We start from the raw sequence: 20,449 nt of genomic DNA, 5'->3' as shown, positions 1-20,449 counted from the left end.
TTCCTACAGAACAACATTAATGTCCTTCCTTGGCCATCGATATCACCGGATTTGAACCCAATTGAGCATCTATGGGACGAGTTGGACCGACGCCTCCGACAGCGACAACCACAGCCCCAGACCCTGCCCGAGCTGGCAGCAGCCTTGCAGGCCGAGTGGGCCACCATCCCCCGGGACGTCATCCGTACTCTGGTTGCTTCAATGGGCAGGCGGTGCCAGGCAGTTGTCAACACACGCGGAGGCCACACCTGGTATTGACTCCAGATGACCTTGACCTTGGTGGTGTGTCCTATCACTTACTCACAATGGACTAGAGTGAATTGTGAACAATCCTGCAACATTTGGTAATTATCGGACTCACCATTCAATAATTAAATCAATTCTCCAAATGTTACGACAATGTGGTTTTGCGTTTCTTCTTTTGAAGAGTATATATTGGTACACCCAGTCCCAGACATGATTTGTCGTCAGGTAACATACACTGTCATCCGCACAACTCCATCCCCGTTGGAAGACGAAAATATTTATATTACTGACCCTCTCCAGTTGCTAGCATCAAAAGACGCCTGAGAAATAAGGAGTGGACATGCTGCTTGAATCATAATTGGACATAAGCAGGGAAATAAACTACACAGATAACAACACAGATGACATGCAATTATTGCAGTTGTATTATTTATTGCTTAAGAAACACGATATTTTAAATAGTGTTAGTGAAAGCATATAAATTTAAAATCTGAAAAATACTGCACGGACCATTGAGAAGCACTTAATCATATATAAATGCATTCCGTAGCGATTTGATTGTTATGTAAACAGATTAGTTGTATCCCGCATATATTAGGCAATCTGTTAGTTAAAATAACAAAATTCAGAAATATTAAAGGGACTGTCTGAGATTGCTTCCATTACAAGATGTCTCCACGAGTACTCAAGTAGGGGCCGAGTCCAACAAGACTCAAGTACCCGTGCAAGGAAGAGCACTCATTTAATTATTTATAATGGAATTAAGATAGGTAATTCTTAGTCTTATTATCATATGGTGTTCTTAGTCTTATTATCATATGGTGTAACATTAAGTGTCGAGTACTCCGAGAACAATAGTGACTTGTGGAGGCCCTAATCACAAAACACACTAGACAAAAAGACACTGGAATTCTAAATACGAAAATGAATTCAATGTGTAATTTTAGTCGGAAACATCTTACAATGGTTGCAAAATAAGGATATAACCCTGAAACAGTGAACAGCTTTCCGGTGGACATAAAAACAAATGTACATGTACGGGGTGTATACCACCAAATCAAACCCCATAGACGACAATAACAAATGTACATGTACAAACACAACCATTACAAGGATCTAGGTTTCACTTGTTTTGTTTCTTCTTTAAATTTCGCATCACAATTTCAAAACGACATTCCTATAACGGTGCCTTGCAAATGAATGTAGATGGCAACAAATCACTACTTAGATGGTGAAACAGTCTTACGACTAGGCTAAACACTTTTATCAGGTCCACATACAATTCTCGGTTCGGGTACCCCCCCCCCCCCCCCCCCCCACACACACACACCTGGTTTTGTTCCTGGCATGTCACCCCATCGCCTCCGGCCCTGCTGCTGACATGTCCCTGTTGTTGGTATGCCCTTCCACCCCCACCCCCACCCATCCCCCAACCCTGCTGCTGCCATGGCGAGTGGCTTGGTTCAGGGCGGAAGTCTTACCGATTACGTCACAATACTTATCCAGCCAGAACTCGGACAAGTTAACCAATCAGAACGTAGCCAAGAAAAGAGCACTTCTGGACTACTCGGTGAACAATAGTAGGGTGATTTAAATTAGATGTAGCATATCTTTTAGGTTTTGTAAATAACAAATTACCAAAACTATAGCACGAATGCAATAAAAGCAATACATATTACAAGGCTTGTTTCTGTCCACTACATCTTTTGGGTCACTTAGTAGGTCAAGTTTCTCTGTGACTTCGCCTTCAACTGTCCGGTGCCATTTCGAAATACACAGTACTTCACAACAGTAGATCGTCCAGTCATTGTACATGTATATGACAGTTTTTTCATTTATCTTAAGTTTTTATAAATAATAAAATGATGAAATCCACGTCTTGGGACACATTTGCAAGGAAATTCGGAGGAGGTACGCAACACAGACGTGCTTGAACCTTTAGTAGACGTAAACAAGTGTTCAATGGTTGAATTGTTAATGATGAAGTAATTTTAAATGGATCATCGCCATTTTCTTTCACCCTTCGCTCATGTAGATGAAGATGCATAAAAATAAGAGAACATACAAATTCACTAACCCTAGTTCCACAAGTGCAAACATACGTGCAGTCATACAAAGTTCAAGGGTGGACAAAGCAATAAAGAAATACAATAAAATTCCGTGATATAATATTAATTAAAAACAAGAGTAATATGTTAATTAAATGCATCTTTGAGAACCACTTTCCTAAGCAAACAATATAAACAAAACGATGATTTTAACTGAACTGATTTCGGGTGCACATCTCCAGACACGTGTAACACAAATAGCTAATGAAATATGAAACTGTAATTGTAACTATCACCATTCACATATACCCAGTTTACCAACAGTTTGGATAAACAGAAATAACAGAATTGTAAACAAACATACAAGATACATTTATCTGAAAGCTCTGAAAAACCAATTTAACAAGCAAACCCGTTCTAACTGAAACCTTGCATAACAACCACCTGTCCAGAAAGGGCACACCAGGTTCAACATCCAATAGCTTCAGGTCAATTTCTAGCCTTCTATCAGTGGGGTGACAGTAACATATGTTAGGGCACAGTAACAGAGGGTTCTCTTCAAGTAGGTCAAAAAGGGAACAACTACTCCAAAAAGGACATGTTTTGCATTTTGGGGGGTTGGGTGGAAAAAGTTACCCACTTTGTGTATTTGTTATGTACAACCCTGAGCTTCACAGCTGTTTTAAAACAGAATGTAAAGTTACTACATGTAAAATTGATATCCTGCAGCGTTAGGTCAGAACGATAAAGATCATAACCCACCCCACCTTCCATGTCATTTGGCAGCTGATAACATTCTGCCAAGACTGTTAACAGCATTCTACTAGCACTGTCCATCATTCATAAACAAAATACCAATTTTCAAGTCTTAGGGCTGCTGTCTGCAAGTCCTTAAAACGCTAAACCTGCCCAGGCTAGAGCCCAGTGGCTATAATTACACCTAGAGACAACCGTAACAATGTCAAGGATCCAGGGAGTGTTGGGCATGTACATTCACTCCAATGAGCCCCAAACTTCAGTATTTAATGTATGGATACATCTACACGGATTGAAATAATTCACTGCCTGGTACTAATGAGATCAGATTTTTTAGTAGATGCCTAAAAACAATTCTTAAACGCCCATTTCTACCTACCTGGTCCCTACTTTGATTTATTCTGGGGGCCAATAGGCCAATAAACATCTTCATATCATTTCAGTCCCTGATAACATAATTCTTTTTAGTGGGACAAATTTAATATCTTGGCAGGCTTGGTGGTTCTAGAGGAATGTTGCATTCATAATATAATTAATGTTAATGTATTTTATGGTATTATACAGTAGGTCCCCTTTTCGAGACTAGGTCCCCTTTTCGAGACTACACCCTTTCTCCGACAAATCTAGCACCTGCCACTCTAACAGCCATGGAATGTAAATCACCTGTGTGGCCTTTATAGACAGGTTTCACTACATAAACAAACATCAAAACTTCTGTAAACTCGAACACAATTTTATGACACTAGCTGAAAGACAAAATGGAATTATGATAATAGTGACATGTCACTCAAAATAAATTCAGTTCTCACAAGATTAAAACAAAACCTGACAAAGAATTTAAAAAATGCACAGTAAATGACACTGAATATGATCAGAACTTGAATACAAAACTTGTACACAAACTAAACTTCTGCAAACGTGTGTAATAAGTAATATACTGAATATCTGCAATATGAAATCTGCTTCGGTGTTAGCTGTTGTTAGCTTATGACTAGTTGTACATGTATGTAACAATTTAAATCGATGATAGTGAAATACAAAAAAAATAAGCAAATATTAAATTAGTTTTCTTTATTTCATTTTAAATTATTTACTTTGAATCCCATTATTTTGTTTAAAAAATTGTCAAATATATAAATATCCTACAAACATTTTAGGCCCATTTCATCTACATGTACATGTATTTCCTGAATTGGAAAATGTTATATTAAAATATGTGCGTTTCTATTGTTGTACAGTATATATTAGTTAGTGCTGACTGCATGGTTAACACTAATAGCTTAGTCAGCAGACATGTGGTATGATCTGTATGGAGAATAAAGGTAAAATCGTGAAAAATACATCATAAATAGAAACGTCCATGATTTTTGTCAAAATAAGATTTTATATCCAGGGTTCGTGTAAATTTTTCAAGATAAAATTAAAGGACTTTTCAAGGCCCACATTAAATACACGCAAACAAATTTATTTATTTCACCAACAATTACAATATTTCAAGGAGTTTTAGTACATCATGGCCAAAATGTTGATTTTCAAGGGCCCTTGAAAGAATGTTTGAGAATTAAAATTGTTCAAGGATTCTCAAACTCATTAAATCTGCAGTACAATGACTAAAAGGCAAATGTGGTGACTTCCCTTGTTTAGATATAAAATCATATTTCATCATTTGACAATCAACAATTCCACAGAATTAAAGGTCTTGCCTACTTAAACTGAGTTGGAATTTATATAATAATTTCTCAAGTAACATTCATGATTACACTAGTTCCTTAAAAAACCTAAAATTATAATGATTTATTTTAACTAAGTGTAAAAATAACTTTAACATACATGTAGTACATTGACATGAACATGAATATTCTGATGCAACTGTAAATCACGTTTCAGTGATCTAGGATTTTAGTTTACAAAAAGAATAGAGCTAAACATGAAAACAGTGTTAAAACCAAATGAAAACATTCACACCGTCTGCCATCTGAAAAGTAATACCTTCACTGCAGACAAAAAACATGAAATTTTCTCCAAATACTCACATACAAACAACTCATGATATGTTGCTTTGAAATCACTGAACTAAATTATGTAAATGACAACTGCATATTATGTTTTCAGCTATTCTCATGATGAGTATTGACGAACAGATTCAACCATACATTCATTAATTTGCATAGCTTACAGCAGTTGTCCAGATGTAATGTTTTAAACGAAATGAAACAGGACCAAGTCAATAAGAAAAATAGCATCATACTTGTGTTTGGTGGATACTATTTCAATTTATAATACTCATGACAAATTGCTAAACTTCCCTTGCTTTTGCTTAGGAAATACAATTAATTAGGAAATGTATTAGAAATATACTTTGGTATAATACTTGCACTTGTATTTCTCTTTTAAGAAATCTCTTAAACATAATTAGCACCAACTACCTGTTATATGTATGGTATTTTCTTTTCATTAAATATACAGAATCAAACATTAAAAAGAAAGAAAAAGAAAGAACATTAAATACTGAAACAAATGAAACTATTTTGCTATTTAACTGAATTCTTACAATAATTACATGTAAAACAAGAATTAAAATATTTACTTGTATGGAAATGAAACTCTATGGAAGATGGGTGCCAAGAGAGAATATGTCCCTGTCACCTCAAAAAACAAGATACATGTCAATAAAATAAAATAAAACCACCAAAAACAAACAACCCCAAAACTACCAAACATTTTAACATACAGAAGATAATAATAAAAGAAAAAAAAACTTTAAAAAAGAATAATAATAGAAAGCATCATAAAAAAAATTAGGTGACAAAACATTTATTATTGTGTGAACCTAAAGGTATAAAGTGCCAATATATACAACGTTAATTAGTAAATTGTCAAACCTAGCTATAGTTCAAATAGCCGTAAAAGATCATTAATGTTATCATATAAATGTTTATGAGAATCAAAGTGAGGAAAAACATTTAATAAGAAAGTGAAAATAGCTGCCTGCAATAAAAAGTTTTGAAGTTACAAAGCAGGTGCTTATTAACAAATACTCTTCTGTCCATAACACAGTCATCTGCTGTGTTACTACTGTTCTACACTATTTGTTCAAATAGATGGAAAATGGGTTATATGGATAAAAAATAATGAACATTCTATCATGTCCTGGCTAAATATAACATTCCAATAAATCGAAGCTCAAAGCTAGTGTCCTAACTCATTAACATTGTTGTTCAGTTTAAATCAAAGAAGAAAACATGATTGACCAATTTATTAAGACATTAACAGTGTTACGTCCAAAAGACTTCACTCAAAACGTTTAACAAAATCTCCACATCTTAGCTACATGGCTAATGAGTAAGGCTTTATTAAAATGTTGATTTTGAATCCAGAAAATACAGATTTAAAAACATGGCATGTAACAGTTCAGACTAGTAGCAAATTTCATTAAACAAATGATGATCATGTCACATTATTATTTTGATTAGTAAACATTAATGGCACACAAGAATCACAAACATCCCAATACATACGCATTTAATATAAATATTATATCCACAGTCATGTAGTATGTAAAAATTATTTACAAGACTTTGTGCATTATTAGAATCAAGATGTGTTTTAAGAAAGCTACATGTAGAAATTGAAAATTTCAAGTAGAAAGCCCGATCAGTTTTGCATACTAAGTATTCCAGTGATGCAAATATCAGGTTCAAACTCTAAACCAATGACATGAAAGTAATTGACTTAAGCACAGTATACAATATTTCACGCGAACTACTGTTCTGTTGGCAGGTAGGTTACGCAAATTTAAATTCACACAAATCATCAATTGGTTATGTAGCAAACCATTATTTGTTCTGAAAGTCACTTTATCTAGTATGAAAGAAATTGTCCTTTAATGAAATGCAATAAAATATTTTTATTTTATATTTTATTTTCCTTAAACTTACAGTACATGTATCAGCTGGAAATTTTATCATTAAAATGAAAGTTCGATGCAAACTTGATTAATTGAATAGATTAGGTAAATATAATTCACATAACCGAACAATCAGTTACCTAATATGTAAAAGTCATGTTAACTGATTGTGGTTCCCTAAGATTTTGAAATATTGTCTTCTGGCCTGGTGCTTATAAAATGTTTAGTCCAGACTCAAGACTCTGAGAAAGTCTGAGACTACAATGCCATGTGTGTGACATCATTAGAGATTTGAGTCTAGACTCTTGAGAAAGTCTGAGACTACAATGCCATGTGTGTGACATCATTAGAGATTTGAGTCTAGACTCTGAGAAAGTCTGAGACTACAATGCCATGTGTGTGACATCATTAGAGATTTGAGTCTAGACTCTAAAGAAAGTCTGAGACTACAATGCCATGTGTGTGACATCATTAGATTTGAGTCTAGACTCTAAAGAAAGTCTGAGACTACAATGCCATGTGTGTGACATCATTAGATTTGAGTCTAGACTCTAAAGAAAGTCTGAGACTACAATGCCATGTGTGTGACATCATTAGATTTGAGTCTAGACTCTAAAGAAAGTCTGAGACTACAATGCCATGTGTGTGACATCATTAGAGATTAAGACTCTAAAGTTTTATAGGCCTGGGCCCTTGCTTATAAAATTTAAAGTCTAGACTTTAATGTAATGCTATTTGAATGGCGTTGCCATGACGTTAAAGTCTGGACTTTATTAAAGTCTAGACTTGTAAGGTTTATAAGCACAGGGCCTGGACTTGCTTAAGCAGATGGTCAGTTTACATGGGTAGAGAATTCACCAGAATGTGCATGTCCTGAAAACTAAAAACGAGATTCTTCAAGACGTAGAAATCCTGTGTCTGTGACAATACAGATGTCCGGTCAACGCGTTCAGACGACAGGGGGCGCCACTTCGGGTGCTGCCATGGCAACGAGATGATAATGATGGTGTTGATGCCCTAAAACAAAAATAAAATATATTTGGGATATACTTTTGTCATAAAATGATGCCACAATTAACAAGCATTCTGAGAGTATTGATGAGCAATACATGTCCCACACTGGGCCCAACTAATTTTCATATCTCCTATGTTCAAGGGCCATAACTCTGTGATAAATGGGTGAAGTGCCATGAAAGTCAAACTTGATCTGCAACAGTACATGATAAATCTAAACACCAAATTTCAGCTCATTATTTTGAGGCACTGCGAAAAAAGTACAGAAAACTATATGTTGGACAGACAGACAAACAGAAAGACAGACACAAAACCTGTTGGATCGGCAAAACTTTTCAGTCATTTTCGAGGTAAACCTAGTGTTTATTATATGGTAACAGCTGCCAATCTTCAGCAGACACTGCTGCCCCCATTGCTGTCTACTTTTCATGCTTACAATGATACACCTCGCTGCATGCTGTAGATTTTCGATTTTCTACTTTCAAAGATAAAAAAAAAAAGTTTGTTTTGTTTAACACATTGATATATCAATCATCGGTTATTGGATGTCAAACATTTGATAATTTAGACATATAGCCGTAGAGAGGAAACCTGCTACATTTTTCCATTAGTAGAAAGGGATCTTTTATTTGCACCATCCCATATACAGGATAATACATACCACAGCCTTTGATATACCAGCTGTGGTGCACTGGCTGAAACGAGACATAGCCCAACGGGCACTCCAACGGGGATTGATCCTAAACCAACCGCACATCAAGAGAGCGCTTTACCATAAGGCTATGCCCTACTCCCGTTAAGGATAAGAAACATCCAGCACAAAATGTAGACTTTAACACAGGAATATTTACAAAGTTAGACGCTCAGAGTTACCACTATATGCATATGGAACACACCATCTCGCTTGACACATCAAAAACAGTCATGAAAAATAAACAATTATTTCTTCAATCAATGGCAATACTTTTTATCATGCATTTCTTGTTCCAACCAGTGCACCACAACTGGTCAAAGGCCGTGGTATGTGCTTTCCTGTCTGTGGGAAAGTACATGTAAAAGATACTTTACTGCATTAGGAAAAATGTTTCCTCTGATGACTACATGTCAGAATTACCAATTGTTTGACATCCAATAGATTAATTGATCAATGTGCTATAGTGGTGTCATTACACACACACACAAAAAGCAGTGCAACAACTTGGACAAAGTCTCTGCGACTTGTATCCGAGGGTTTTGATAACGCCAGATTAAAAGACTATCTCGTAAAAAGTATAAACAAAACATTTGACAGATTCCATAGGTTATGGCATTGACAGGTTATGGCATCGATCGATATATATATTCGAGAGAGAGAGAGAGAGAGAGAGAGAGAGAGAGAGAGAGAGAGAGTATATATATACACATACACACACACACACACACACATATATATATATATATATATATATACTCTTCAAAAAAAGAAACGCAAAAGGGTACAAATGGGTTATAACTCCGATTTTATGTTTCCTACCGGTTCATGCTTTGTGAATATAAGGTCATTGCATTTCCCAAACACATTCCCACGGTTACATTCGATAAAACGCAGCTACTGTACAATAAAGTTCCAAAATGTGAATATTCGCAAAAATGCAGCCACGTGCAAACCATGTCACCACTGCACATGCGTTGTCTGCACGTGCAACATGAACACCGACAGTATAAAAGTGCAGGGTGTTCGCTTGCCTGGCCTCTGTATCTGGCCAACAGTTGACAATCCAGGACATGCCATGTCTCAGTGAACCGCAGAGAAACAATGCCATCGGCCGACTAGACGCAGGCGAATCCAGAACGGCCGTTGCCAGGGCATTCCATGTGTCCCCAAGCACCATCTCCAGACTGTGGGACCGTTACCAGCAACATGGATCAACACGTGACCTCCCTAGATCCGGTCGACCACGGGTCACTACCCCCGGGCAGGACCGCTACATCCGGGTACGCCATCTTCGGGAACGATTGACTACTGCCACCTCCACAGCCGCAGCAATACCAGGTTTGCGCAGGATATCCGACCAGACCGTACGGAACCGCCTACGTGAGGTAGGAATTCGTGCCAGACGTCCAGTTCGAGGTGTCATCTTAACACCACAACACCGTCGACTCCGACTGCAGTGGTGCCAGATTCATCGACAATGGCCTCAACTGCGATGGAGACAGGTGTGGTTCAGTGACGAGTCCCGATTTCTGCTCCGACGTCATGATGGAAGATGTCGCGTGTATAGGCGTCGTGGTAAACGTTATGCGGAAAACTGCGTGCAGGAAGTGGACAGATTCGGCGGGGTTAGTGTCATGGTGTGGGCAGCCATCTCACACACTGGCAGAACTGACCTGGTCCACGTGCAGGGCAACCTGAATGCACAGGGCTACATTGACCAGATCCTCCGGCCACACATCGTTCCAGTTATGGCCAACGCCAACGCAGTGTTCCAACATGACAACGCCAGGCCTCACACAGCACGTCTCACAACGGCTTTCCTACAGAACAACAACATTAATGTCCTTCCTTGGCCATCGACATCACCGGATTTGAACCCAATTGAGCATCTATGGGACGAGTTGGACCGATGCCTCTGACAGCGACAACCACAGCCCCAGACCCTGCCCGAGCTGGCAGCAGCCTTGCAGGCCGAGTGGGCCACCATCCCCCGGGACGTCATCCGTACTCTGGTTGCTTCAATGGGCAGGCGGTGCCAGGCAGTTGTCAACACACGCGGAGGCCACACCCGGTATTGACTCCAGATGACCTTGACCTTGGTGGTGTGTCCTATCACTTACTCACAATGGACTAGAGTGAATTGTGAACAATCCTGCAACATTTGGTAATTATCGGACTCACCATTCAATAATTAAATCAATTCTCCAAATGTTACGACAATGTGGTTTTGCGTTTCTTCTTTTGAAGAGTATATATATATATATACAGTCAAACCTGTCTTAAGCGGTCACACAAGGGAGTAGATAAACGTGGCCGCTTAAGACAGGTGGCCGCTGAGTACAGGTTGCCACATATATAGTCTTTAAAACATTTGTTGTTGTTTCTTGTTTTACCGTCTGTACTGCTAATTAACGGATGTGTGCTTCATAGTTGATTATAAATCAACTTTTGACATGTTGTCTCCTTCAAAAATAATGCAAATAGAATATATTAAATTAACCGTTTTCCACAAGTTTGTTTTCTTTTTCCATTTAATTATTTAATTCCGACTTCATGCGATGTATTGTTATAGTAAGTGAATCTACAAATGTCAAGCGTAGCCTGCCAAGAGGCAATTAGATGCATGTCGGATTCATACTTCCTTAATTGATACACAGTGGAGATGTCGGGACTGAATGGGTACTATTATTCCTGAAGGTGTGAAGATCGGTTATTTGCTGCACCTATCGCTGTTGTTAAAATATCCCTTTTATATAAGAGTAAAACTTTACTGTGGCCGCTTAATGCAGGTATTTTAGCGATTTGGGATCAGATTTAGGTGGCCGCTGGCCGCGTTAGACAGGTGACCGCTTATTACAGGTGCATTTACATTATAAATCGTTTAGGAGGAAAAAAGTGGCCGCTTAAGGCAGGTGACCGCTGAGTACAGGTGGCCGCTAGGACAGGTTTGACTGTATATATATATATATATATATATATATATATCAGGTGTTTTGTTGCATTTTTCTTAGTGTCTATCTAATTGGGAAAAGTTAAAAAAAAAAAGAGATTTTTATGCTGTTACATGTATATCCATAAAGTGGGAATTTAAAAAAGGGGGATTTTGGGGGGGGGGGGTTGAAGGTAGGTGCCGTTCTGTTTACCCATACACACGTTTTTATACAGTGTCAACATGAACACATTGAGTATTATACAAAATATATTTATTTTCTTTACTATTAATGTGTTTTCCACCATATCTAAGTATATAAAATACTAGACGGACCTGTGTAGGAACATCCTGTACAGAGCCGTCATCACTCTATATATATATTTATATATCATTATTATTATTATTATTTAAGGAGTGTCTGTTATTTCTTTTACGTTCATCGGGGTATGAACAAAATAAATCATCCGTAAATTTTGTGAATCGGCAAAGCCGTTCTCACATAAGTTTGCGGATGATTTTTTTGTTCATACCTAGATGAACGTAAAGTAATAACAGACAATACTTATAATTAAATTTGAAACATACTGAGTAATAATAACATTAAAAGTTCATATATATATATATATATATATATATATATATATATATATATATATATATTCTGTTGAGTATTATCCGAAATATACATATATTTTCTGTATATACAAAATAGATATTTATTTTATTTTATTTACTGTTTACTACCATATCTAAGTAGAGAATACTAAACCGCCCTGTATAGGAACGTTCTGTACAGAGCTGTCCTGACTACATATATTTTTTATATATTTACACACGCACACGTTATATATTTTATTGAGTATAATCCAAAATATACATATATTTTCTTTATATACAAAATATATATTTATTTTCTTTACTGTTAATGTGTTTTCCACCATATCTAAGTATACTAGACCGCCCTGTGTAGGAACGTCCTGTACAGAACCGGTAAGGTTTTGGTCCCTTATGCGTTCACTGGCTTCCCTCCTACAAAATGTGCCGAACAAACCCTCGTACTTAGAGTAACATTAAAATCGTTTTCTACGTGAAACGATTACCCACAATCGTTTCCGATATCCATTGGCTGGATATCGATGGAAGGATAACGAATTTCCCGGACATATGCGGTTGGAACAGTTAATAATTGAACAATGGTCGTGGCCTCCCATTGCTCTTGCCCCCCAATTTGCAGATAGGTCTATTTTGGCGAGATCTCGCGGTTTGCGTCCTCGAGTAACTCCGCAACGGGCATATGCGCAGTGGAATGTGAAAGAAGTCTATTGTCGTTGGTGCCACTGTTTAGTTTAAACCAAATCTTTGTCATCATTATGGGTTTTAAACTTTTACTTGTGTCAGACACATACATGTGTATATATATATATATATATTTGATCCACATCATTTCCTACTTGCCCCGCCATTCACCTGTTGTTTGCTTTGGATTGTGAAACACCCAAATGAATGATGCTCTATATATCACCTCTTTCCATACGTTTGATAGATATCTGTGACATCAAGAGTTGTAAACATGACAGCATTTGCCACCAGGCATAGATAGCTATTTAAATAAGTTACTTGTTTGACATGGAAATTCCACAATTGGAATTTGGAACCCTGCATTATGTTTACCTTTGTTCATACTGACTGGAGTTATTGTCATGTCTGCTTGTAACAATTACATATCTCATATAAGTTGGAAAATGTCAGTAGGGCATAAGCTCATATATTGGACAAAATGATGATGGGAAATTTTGGAAAATATATGGAGATACAGGGTGACATGCATTTAAAAAACCAAAAGTGATAGTTTATTTGTTTTAACAAACTGTAGGGTATTGGCTATTTTAAGCACATTTCACTTTGTGTTTATTTGTTGCAAAAACCAGTGGTTTAAATTGCCATAAATGAGCACTTTGTCTGTGACAAAAAACATTTAAAATTGCCATAGGTGACAAAATGTTAATTTCAAGCCCTGTGAAAGGTACCTGGATGAAGAACGTGGTGTTAATGTCATTGGTGTCCGGGTTCCCATTGAGAACCGGTCTGGAGACGAGTAGACCGGCCGCGACGGACCTGGGACCTCACCCAGCTGACTTAACAATACTCGTCTCACTTCCCGTATCTCCTGGGTAAAGAAATAAAACATTTTAAAATATAGCCTATTGACCAGAGGAAAGAAAAAATAGCATCGTCAATAACCTTAAAAATTTATTAGCAACCTTTATTTAATGTTTTAGAATAGTGATCTCTGAAATTACATAGTGACTCATATTCATTTCATTTCAACTTATTTCTGTGCTTATATCCAATTAAGGTTCAAGCATGCTGTCCTGGGCACACACCTCAGCTATCTGGGCTGTCTGTACAGGATAGTGGGTTAGTTGTTAGTTGGTTAGTTGTTAGTGAGACAGAAGAGGGTGTAGTGGTCTTACACCTACCCACTGAGCTCTTAAGAACTCGCTCTGGGTTGGAGCTGGTACCGGGCTGCGAACCCTGTACCTACCAGCCTGTAGTCTGATGGCTTAACCATTGCGCCATTGAGGCCGGTAGTGACTCATAACAGTAATTGCTCATTGCTAGAGCAATGTGATCATGTTTTTTTTTTGCAATATAATTTGTCAGCTGAGGTCGAAGTACTTTCTACATGCAGTTTTCACCATGGTTGACCTTCACCGCTCGCAGTACTTTCATGGTGCAATACGTAACATATTTACAGTATATATATTGCATGTTACTGTAGTGTACTTAGGAACACCGTATGTGTCCTTTTCAAAACTGTAATCCTCCTTAGACAAACCAAGCAGCACTCTTCATACAGGTTATACTTACACTCTGCCTGTCTTGTGTTGGTGGGTCCTCATCCTCGTCTGACACAGTCTGCTCCACTGGCATGGTGACAGCATTTCCATTACAGTTGAGATGGGAGATGTTCAGACTGCCAGTCACTGAAATCATTATTAACCTGTCAGGTAATCTAGTATGTCACCAGCAGAACACATTTGATATAGTGTCATTATTGATAACAAATACTGTATTATACACACTGAGATTTCACTAATGTGTAAAGTGCAGATACACATTGAGCATCCAGTCTATGCAAAAGTGCATATAAGTGCATCAGTAAAAGTAGCCTATCCTGTAGCAGCAGCAGCAGCACGCGAGCGTGCACGCACTCTCTCTCTCTCTCTCTCTCTCTCTCCCTTCCCCCCCCCTCTGTGTGTCTGTCTCTACCTCTCTCCATCTCTATTTTTCTCTGTCTGTCTCTCTCTCTCTCTGTCTGTATGTCTGTGTCTCTCTCTCTCTGTGTGTGTTTATCTGTCTCTAGTTATCTCTGTCTGTCTGTCTCTATTTTTCTGTCTGTCTGTCTGTCTCTTTTTCTGTCTGTCTGTCTGTCTCTATTTTTCTGTCTGTCTGCCTCTCTCTATCTGTCTCTTTGTGTTTTTCTCTCTCTCTGAATTGAATCTCTCTCTCTGTCTCTCTCTCTCTGTGTCTGTCTATATTCCTCTCTCTCTCTGTCTGTCCCTCTCTGTTTCTCTCTCTCTTAATTGATTATGTGACAAAATAACCGTCAGACACCAAATAACCATATTTTAAAATGTGCTGTGGTGTCATTAAACAAACATTTCTTTCCTTTTCTTAGCATTCTGTCTAATAATGATTATTGTAGTAAACAAACTAAACACACAGAAATTCCAGTGAGTCCCAATCAGAATGGCCATGATTGTAATCAACACTGATGGCAGTGAGTTAAACACAAAACTGAAGCGTATTTTTTGCAAACACTTCTGCGCTGAATTTACAAAGCCAGTTTTGTCTGTACAAACATTTAATGATACCCGGAAAACTATATGTGGGACAGACGGATAGACATACAGACAGACAGAGATAAAACCTATAGTCCCCTCCGATTGGTCTGGAAAAGACAAGAATGCCGAAGATTAATGTCTCGTCTACCGTAAACGTTTCAGAACACTGTTATACATGTACATCCACACGAGCAACTGTAAACCAAGTTTCATTGATCAGCCCTCTACATTGTGACCGATTTGGTCACATATGCGATCAATTTTTTTCATTGAGTGACTAAAACCTTTCATACTATCTCTATAAAAATATACACCGGCCTCAGTGGCGTCATGGTTAGGCCATCGGTCTACAGGCTGGCAGGCACTGGGTTCGGATCCCAGTCGACGCATGGGATTTTTAATCCAGATACAGACTCCAAACCCTGAGTGAGTGCTTCGCAAGGCTCAATGGGTAGGTGTAAACCACTTGCACCAACCAGTGATCCATAACTGGTTCAACAAAGGCTATGGTTTGTACTATCCTGCCTGTGGGAAGCGCAAATAAAAGATCCCTTGCTGCTAATCGGAAAGAGTAGCCCATGTAGTGGCAACAGCGGGTTTCCTCTCAAAATATGTGTGGTCCTTAACCATATGTCTGACGCCATATAACCGTAAATAAAATGTGTTGAGCGAGTCGTTAAATAAAACATTTCTTTCTTTCTTTCTATAAAAATACAAGTTGTCATCTGGATTCTAGAGGGTAAAGTTAACAGAGATTTGTTGATCTATGACTTTGTGAGAAAGGGATCTATTCGCGAAACTTTAATGCAAAAATTTACACCATCACTAGTCTGAAAAATATGTGGGTGAGGCAATAAAAAGTAAAATAAAATAATTTTTTATCAAAAAACCCCAACAAAAACACACTAAAATTTAAGATAATTAAACAAAAATAACAAGAAAGCTCTTACTTGAGTGGTACAGTCTTCCTAGTGTATTTGCCAAGTCCCGGACCTCGGCTGCCGACAGTGGGTCCACGTTGCCCGATGGTGAAAATGAGATGGCCCCAGCGATTTGTGTCGGACCACCCTTCTTGAGGTGTAGACGGATCCACAACAACAACCAGTACCCTGCGAGGAGAAGACAATAATTTATTACATTCATTACCGTCTTATATTAAAATCTTTATCAATTAGGTATAGCACCGATGTGTAAATACTAATAAAATAATGTGTCATTTGAGACTCATTTGTTAAATAAATAGATCACTGCCAGTGTATGAATAAATAGCTTTATAATAATCTGAATACAACTGTAAACCTATTTGAGGGATGTAAACCTATTTTAACCTTTGGACTACTGCAGGCCACATACTGTACACTGTATACAGTGCATTCAGACCTGTCAACCCTCCCGGATTCCGCGGGAGTCTCCCGGTATTAGATCAAATCTCCTTTCCCCTGTGCGGGAGACAGTTTCTCCTGTTATATGACATTTTTGTAAGCATAAAAAAAATCGATCCTCTTTTGTCAAAATAACAGAAGGGAAGTAACTCTGCCTTTTTTTCTCATTCGGAAAATGTCGACTACTTTCGGTTTCCGAGAATGTAACAGGCCGAATTGTCCCGACTGCTTAACCTTTGCCGAAGTGAGAATTGTGGGATAGCCTATTTATATTGTTAAAAAAGCACATGGAGTTTATAAAATGATGTGTTATTATAATGTTTGTTGTCATCGTAATGGCTATGAAGCGTGTTGCCGCTAATTAAACAGGCTGTGTATTGACATTCAGTGTTGCCATATAAAAAAAAAAAACTATCCAATTTAGTTCTAATAACACCTCTGAATTGTAAAATGTCTTCCCACTGGATTACATAATGCAACTATGACAAATCTGAACTGCCAGACTCCCGAGTTGACAGCGATACACACGATGCATGTTAAAATCACATGTCACAGCAAGACAACGAAAAGACCAATTAGCTGTATAAACATACTTGTGTCAGTTAATTTTGTATGTTTGTGCGGTAAAATGTTGGTTATAAGGGTACACTTCAAGAAATTATTTTTGTACAATTAAAAAATGTTGTGTTTGACATTGACATAAAGTTACTCACGGAAATGGGTATAATTCCGGTATATTTCACACGATGTCCGTAATGAGGTTTTACTTATGATTAATGAAAATACAATGTTTATTGCATCATTATAATGATTTTAAATCAGTACCACGCCACCGTTCCTCATTATAGTAAAAACTGAATATTAATTTATAAGATTTATATAAATTTGTCTTTGGTACTTAGGTACACTAACCACAAATGATAATGTAACGCAACCTGTAAGGCTGTAAGTGTAATACCGTAAATGTACTAATTAAATTTTTTATTTCTTGTTCATGTTCTTAACATTTTTGGATAAAATATTTTTTTTTTTTTAAATATGTATTAAATCATAATAATATTTTAACTTAAAAAAAATAAAATAATAATAATAATAATATTTTTTTTATTTTTTTTTTTAATGCCAAGATCTAAAGTTAAGAAGTATATATGACATTATAAAGTATTCATATAACTTATTGTAATAATGTTTTTTTAAAATCTTGCGATTTTGGGTTAAATTGTGTGAATTTAAAAAATCTCCTGCTTTTTGACCAAATCTCCTGCTTTTTCAACACACACCTCCTGCTTTCTCTTGACTAAAGGTTGACAGGTCTGTGCATTCCCCAATTCATATTTCACGCAGTTTTGCACACGGCACTCACCGGAAATTTATATTTAACAATAGGAAACAAGTTTTGTTTAGACTATGGCTGCTTTGTTTTTTGTTGTTTTTTCAATGAAATATACCTCGGAATTTTTAGTTCAAAAAGTGGTTTTGGGCAATTATTTTTTTTCAACCAAGAAATCAGGACTCGATTAATTGACCCGTCCAACTGGTTCAAGCAAGCACTGCTCTGTTACCTCTAACCAGACGATGACTAACACTGACCGAGTGACGTAGACAGGAGGAAGGCTGTCATGCCAGCGAAGTCGAGACTCGTGTTGTAGCTGATCTCGGCAGCCGCGTTCGAGATGATCACGATCAGCAGCAGGAAGCGCGACACCATCGGGAGTCGGAGAAATGCAGCCGCCACCACCATCAGAAGGAAGTAGGTCACATGCAGAACACAGCTCGTCAGCAACTGCAGCTTGTCATCTGACAAATACATCAATCAATGAATGTGTGACGGCACCCCAGCACAACAAATACACAAAGGCTATTGGGTGTCATAAAAAGGTCAGTATATGGAAATATTATTGATACAATTAGGTAAAAACACAGCGTAAAGAGCTGTGTGGAAAAGTACAATATATATCAAGGTAAGTATATTTTTTAATTTTGTATAGAAATCAAAGTGATTCCAAAACATTTCTGTTGCCAAATATATCATTTCTCGTCGGCTTGAGATGATCACACTCCACCAAAATGTGGCTCATAGTCAGTGTAGTCAGTGTACACTGACAATGTTCACATTGAGGAGGAGAGTCCTTCTTTAAAATATATATAAATACAACACACAGTCACAGCTCCAGGTATAGATAGTTCACAAGTTGTTATGTAAACAAAACATGGGCTCACCATGTCCACTGCCAAATTAGCCAATTACTTCTGGGCTACAACATTTAGTATTTGGCTAATAAAATTGTCTTTAAAATAGCCACTTTTGAATAATATTCAAGGAAATACTCTAAAATGTGAAACTTGGCTAAAACAAACTTATTTCCAGTTAGAGCCCTGCAAAAACCTGTCTACCAGCCATTCAGACATTGAACAAAAATGCTTCATGTTTGTTGTTTTAAACATTTTGTGGAGTTATATTGCAAAACAAAATAAAATGCCTAAAATAGATTGCGATGATATAGGGTGGAGAGAGAGAGAGAGAGAGAGAGAGAGAGAGAGAGAGAGAGAGAGAGAGAGAGTGAGGGGAGAGAGCAGGCAACCAGGCAGACACAAGACTTAGGAGACAATAACATGAATTTGCTCCAGTCATCTCACAGAATTTCAAGAATGAAAACTGAGCTTCAAGTGATGTTATAGAATATCACAGTGTTAACCTGTTCCCCCGAGTATCTGTGCGAGCCAGCCGATCCGCTTCTCGAGATCTCTCTGCATGGTGGCGATGGTGTCCATGAGGCTGTTCACAGTACTGTTGATCCGCTGGAGCTTGCCAAACATGTCCTGGTACTGATCAGTCAGGTCCGCGTGGTTCTTCAACAGGTTGCTCGAGCTCTTGTCTGACGACAGAAACATTACAAATATTTGTTTAGTTTTTGAGGTGATTACAGGGTTAAAAACTGGCAGTTGCCAGGTCACCCAAGGCAACCTTTACAGATTGTTGCCAGAGCCTGCAATTAAGAAAATGTCCAAGGCAAACAAATATGCCATTAAAAACAAAACTTGAATATAGTTCAAGACAAAAAAGTGATGGAGAATTAGAACCTCCAAGGCATTACTGATTGCCGTGGGCAACTGCAGGGGTTGGTTAGAGAGCTAGCTCTGGGTAAGCTAAAACTGTCATTAAATCATCTATAAAATATCAAAAATTGCCGAAAACCAGTTATTTTGCCGAATGCCAGTGCTAGCCCTGCTTTGTTACCTAAGATCAAATATGGATTTTATAAAGGTAGCCTATTGGAAAACCATCTATTTTTTTTTTAAACTGTGTATCTTTCAAACACAAAAAAATTCTAGCCAGTATATCCCCCATCACATATTAAAAACAATGAAATAATAAGTAAAATTTTAAAACATGTCGAACTACCAACTGATAAAAAACAAAACTCTTGATGTATTGAAGGCACCACTGAATCTGAATCTTTTTTTTCTTTTTTTTCTCTTTCACAATTTAGACCAATAGTCCAGTCTGTAAGATAAAATGAGCTGTTTTTTCCAGTTCGCCTCTCTTTCCATAGAGTTTGGTGTGTATGGCAGTTTCGATTGGCCACTCAGCTTGTCTCAGGTCTTGATGAATTGGACACGC

General features: G+C 37.5%; 1 protein-coding gene across 1 annotated transcript in view; it reads right to left on the bottom strand.

Moving 5' to 3' along the window:
• Nucleotides 1-661: 661 nt before the first annotated feature.
• LOC121389660 (protein brambleberry-like) overlaps nucleotides 662-20,449 on the bottom strand; it is a 33,054-nt gene continuing 13,266 nt past the window's right edge. The window contains exons 6-11 of the mRNA XM_041521308.1: nucleotides 19,524-19,703; nucleotides 18,418-18,624; nucleotides 16,396-16,554; nucleotides 14,469-14,584; nucleotides 13,625-13,764; nucleotides 662-7,974 (exon numbers count right to left, since the gene is read on the bottom strand). Coding sequence (XP_041377242.1) covers nucleotides 7,854-7,974; nucleotides 13,625-13,764; nucleotides 14,469-14,584; nucleotides 16,396-16,554; nucleotides 18,418-18,624; nucleotides 19,524-19,703 — 923 coding nt within the window. The 3' untranslated portion in view covers nucleotides 662-7,853. The remainder of the gene's footprint in view (nucleotides 7,975-13,624; nucleotides 13,765-14,468; nucleotides 14,585-16,395; nucleotides 16,555-18,417; nucleotides 18,625-19,523; nucleotides 19,704-20,449) is intronic.

This window comes from Gigantopelta aegis, chromosome 15, assembly GCF_016097555.1.
Source record: "Gigantopelta aegis isolate Gae_Host chromosome 15, Gae_host_genome, whole genome shotgun sequence".
NCBI lineage: Eukaryota > Metazoa > Mollusca > Gastropoda > Neomphalida > Peltospiridae > Gigantopelta > Gigantopelta aegis.
The sequence above is the reverse complement of the archived record's forward strand: the minus strand, read 5'-3'. Positions and strand labels throughout refer to the sequence as shown.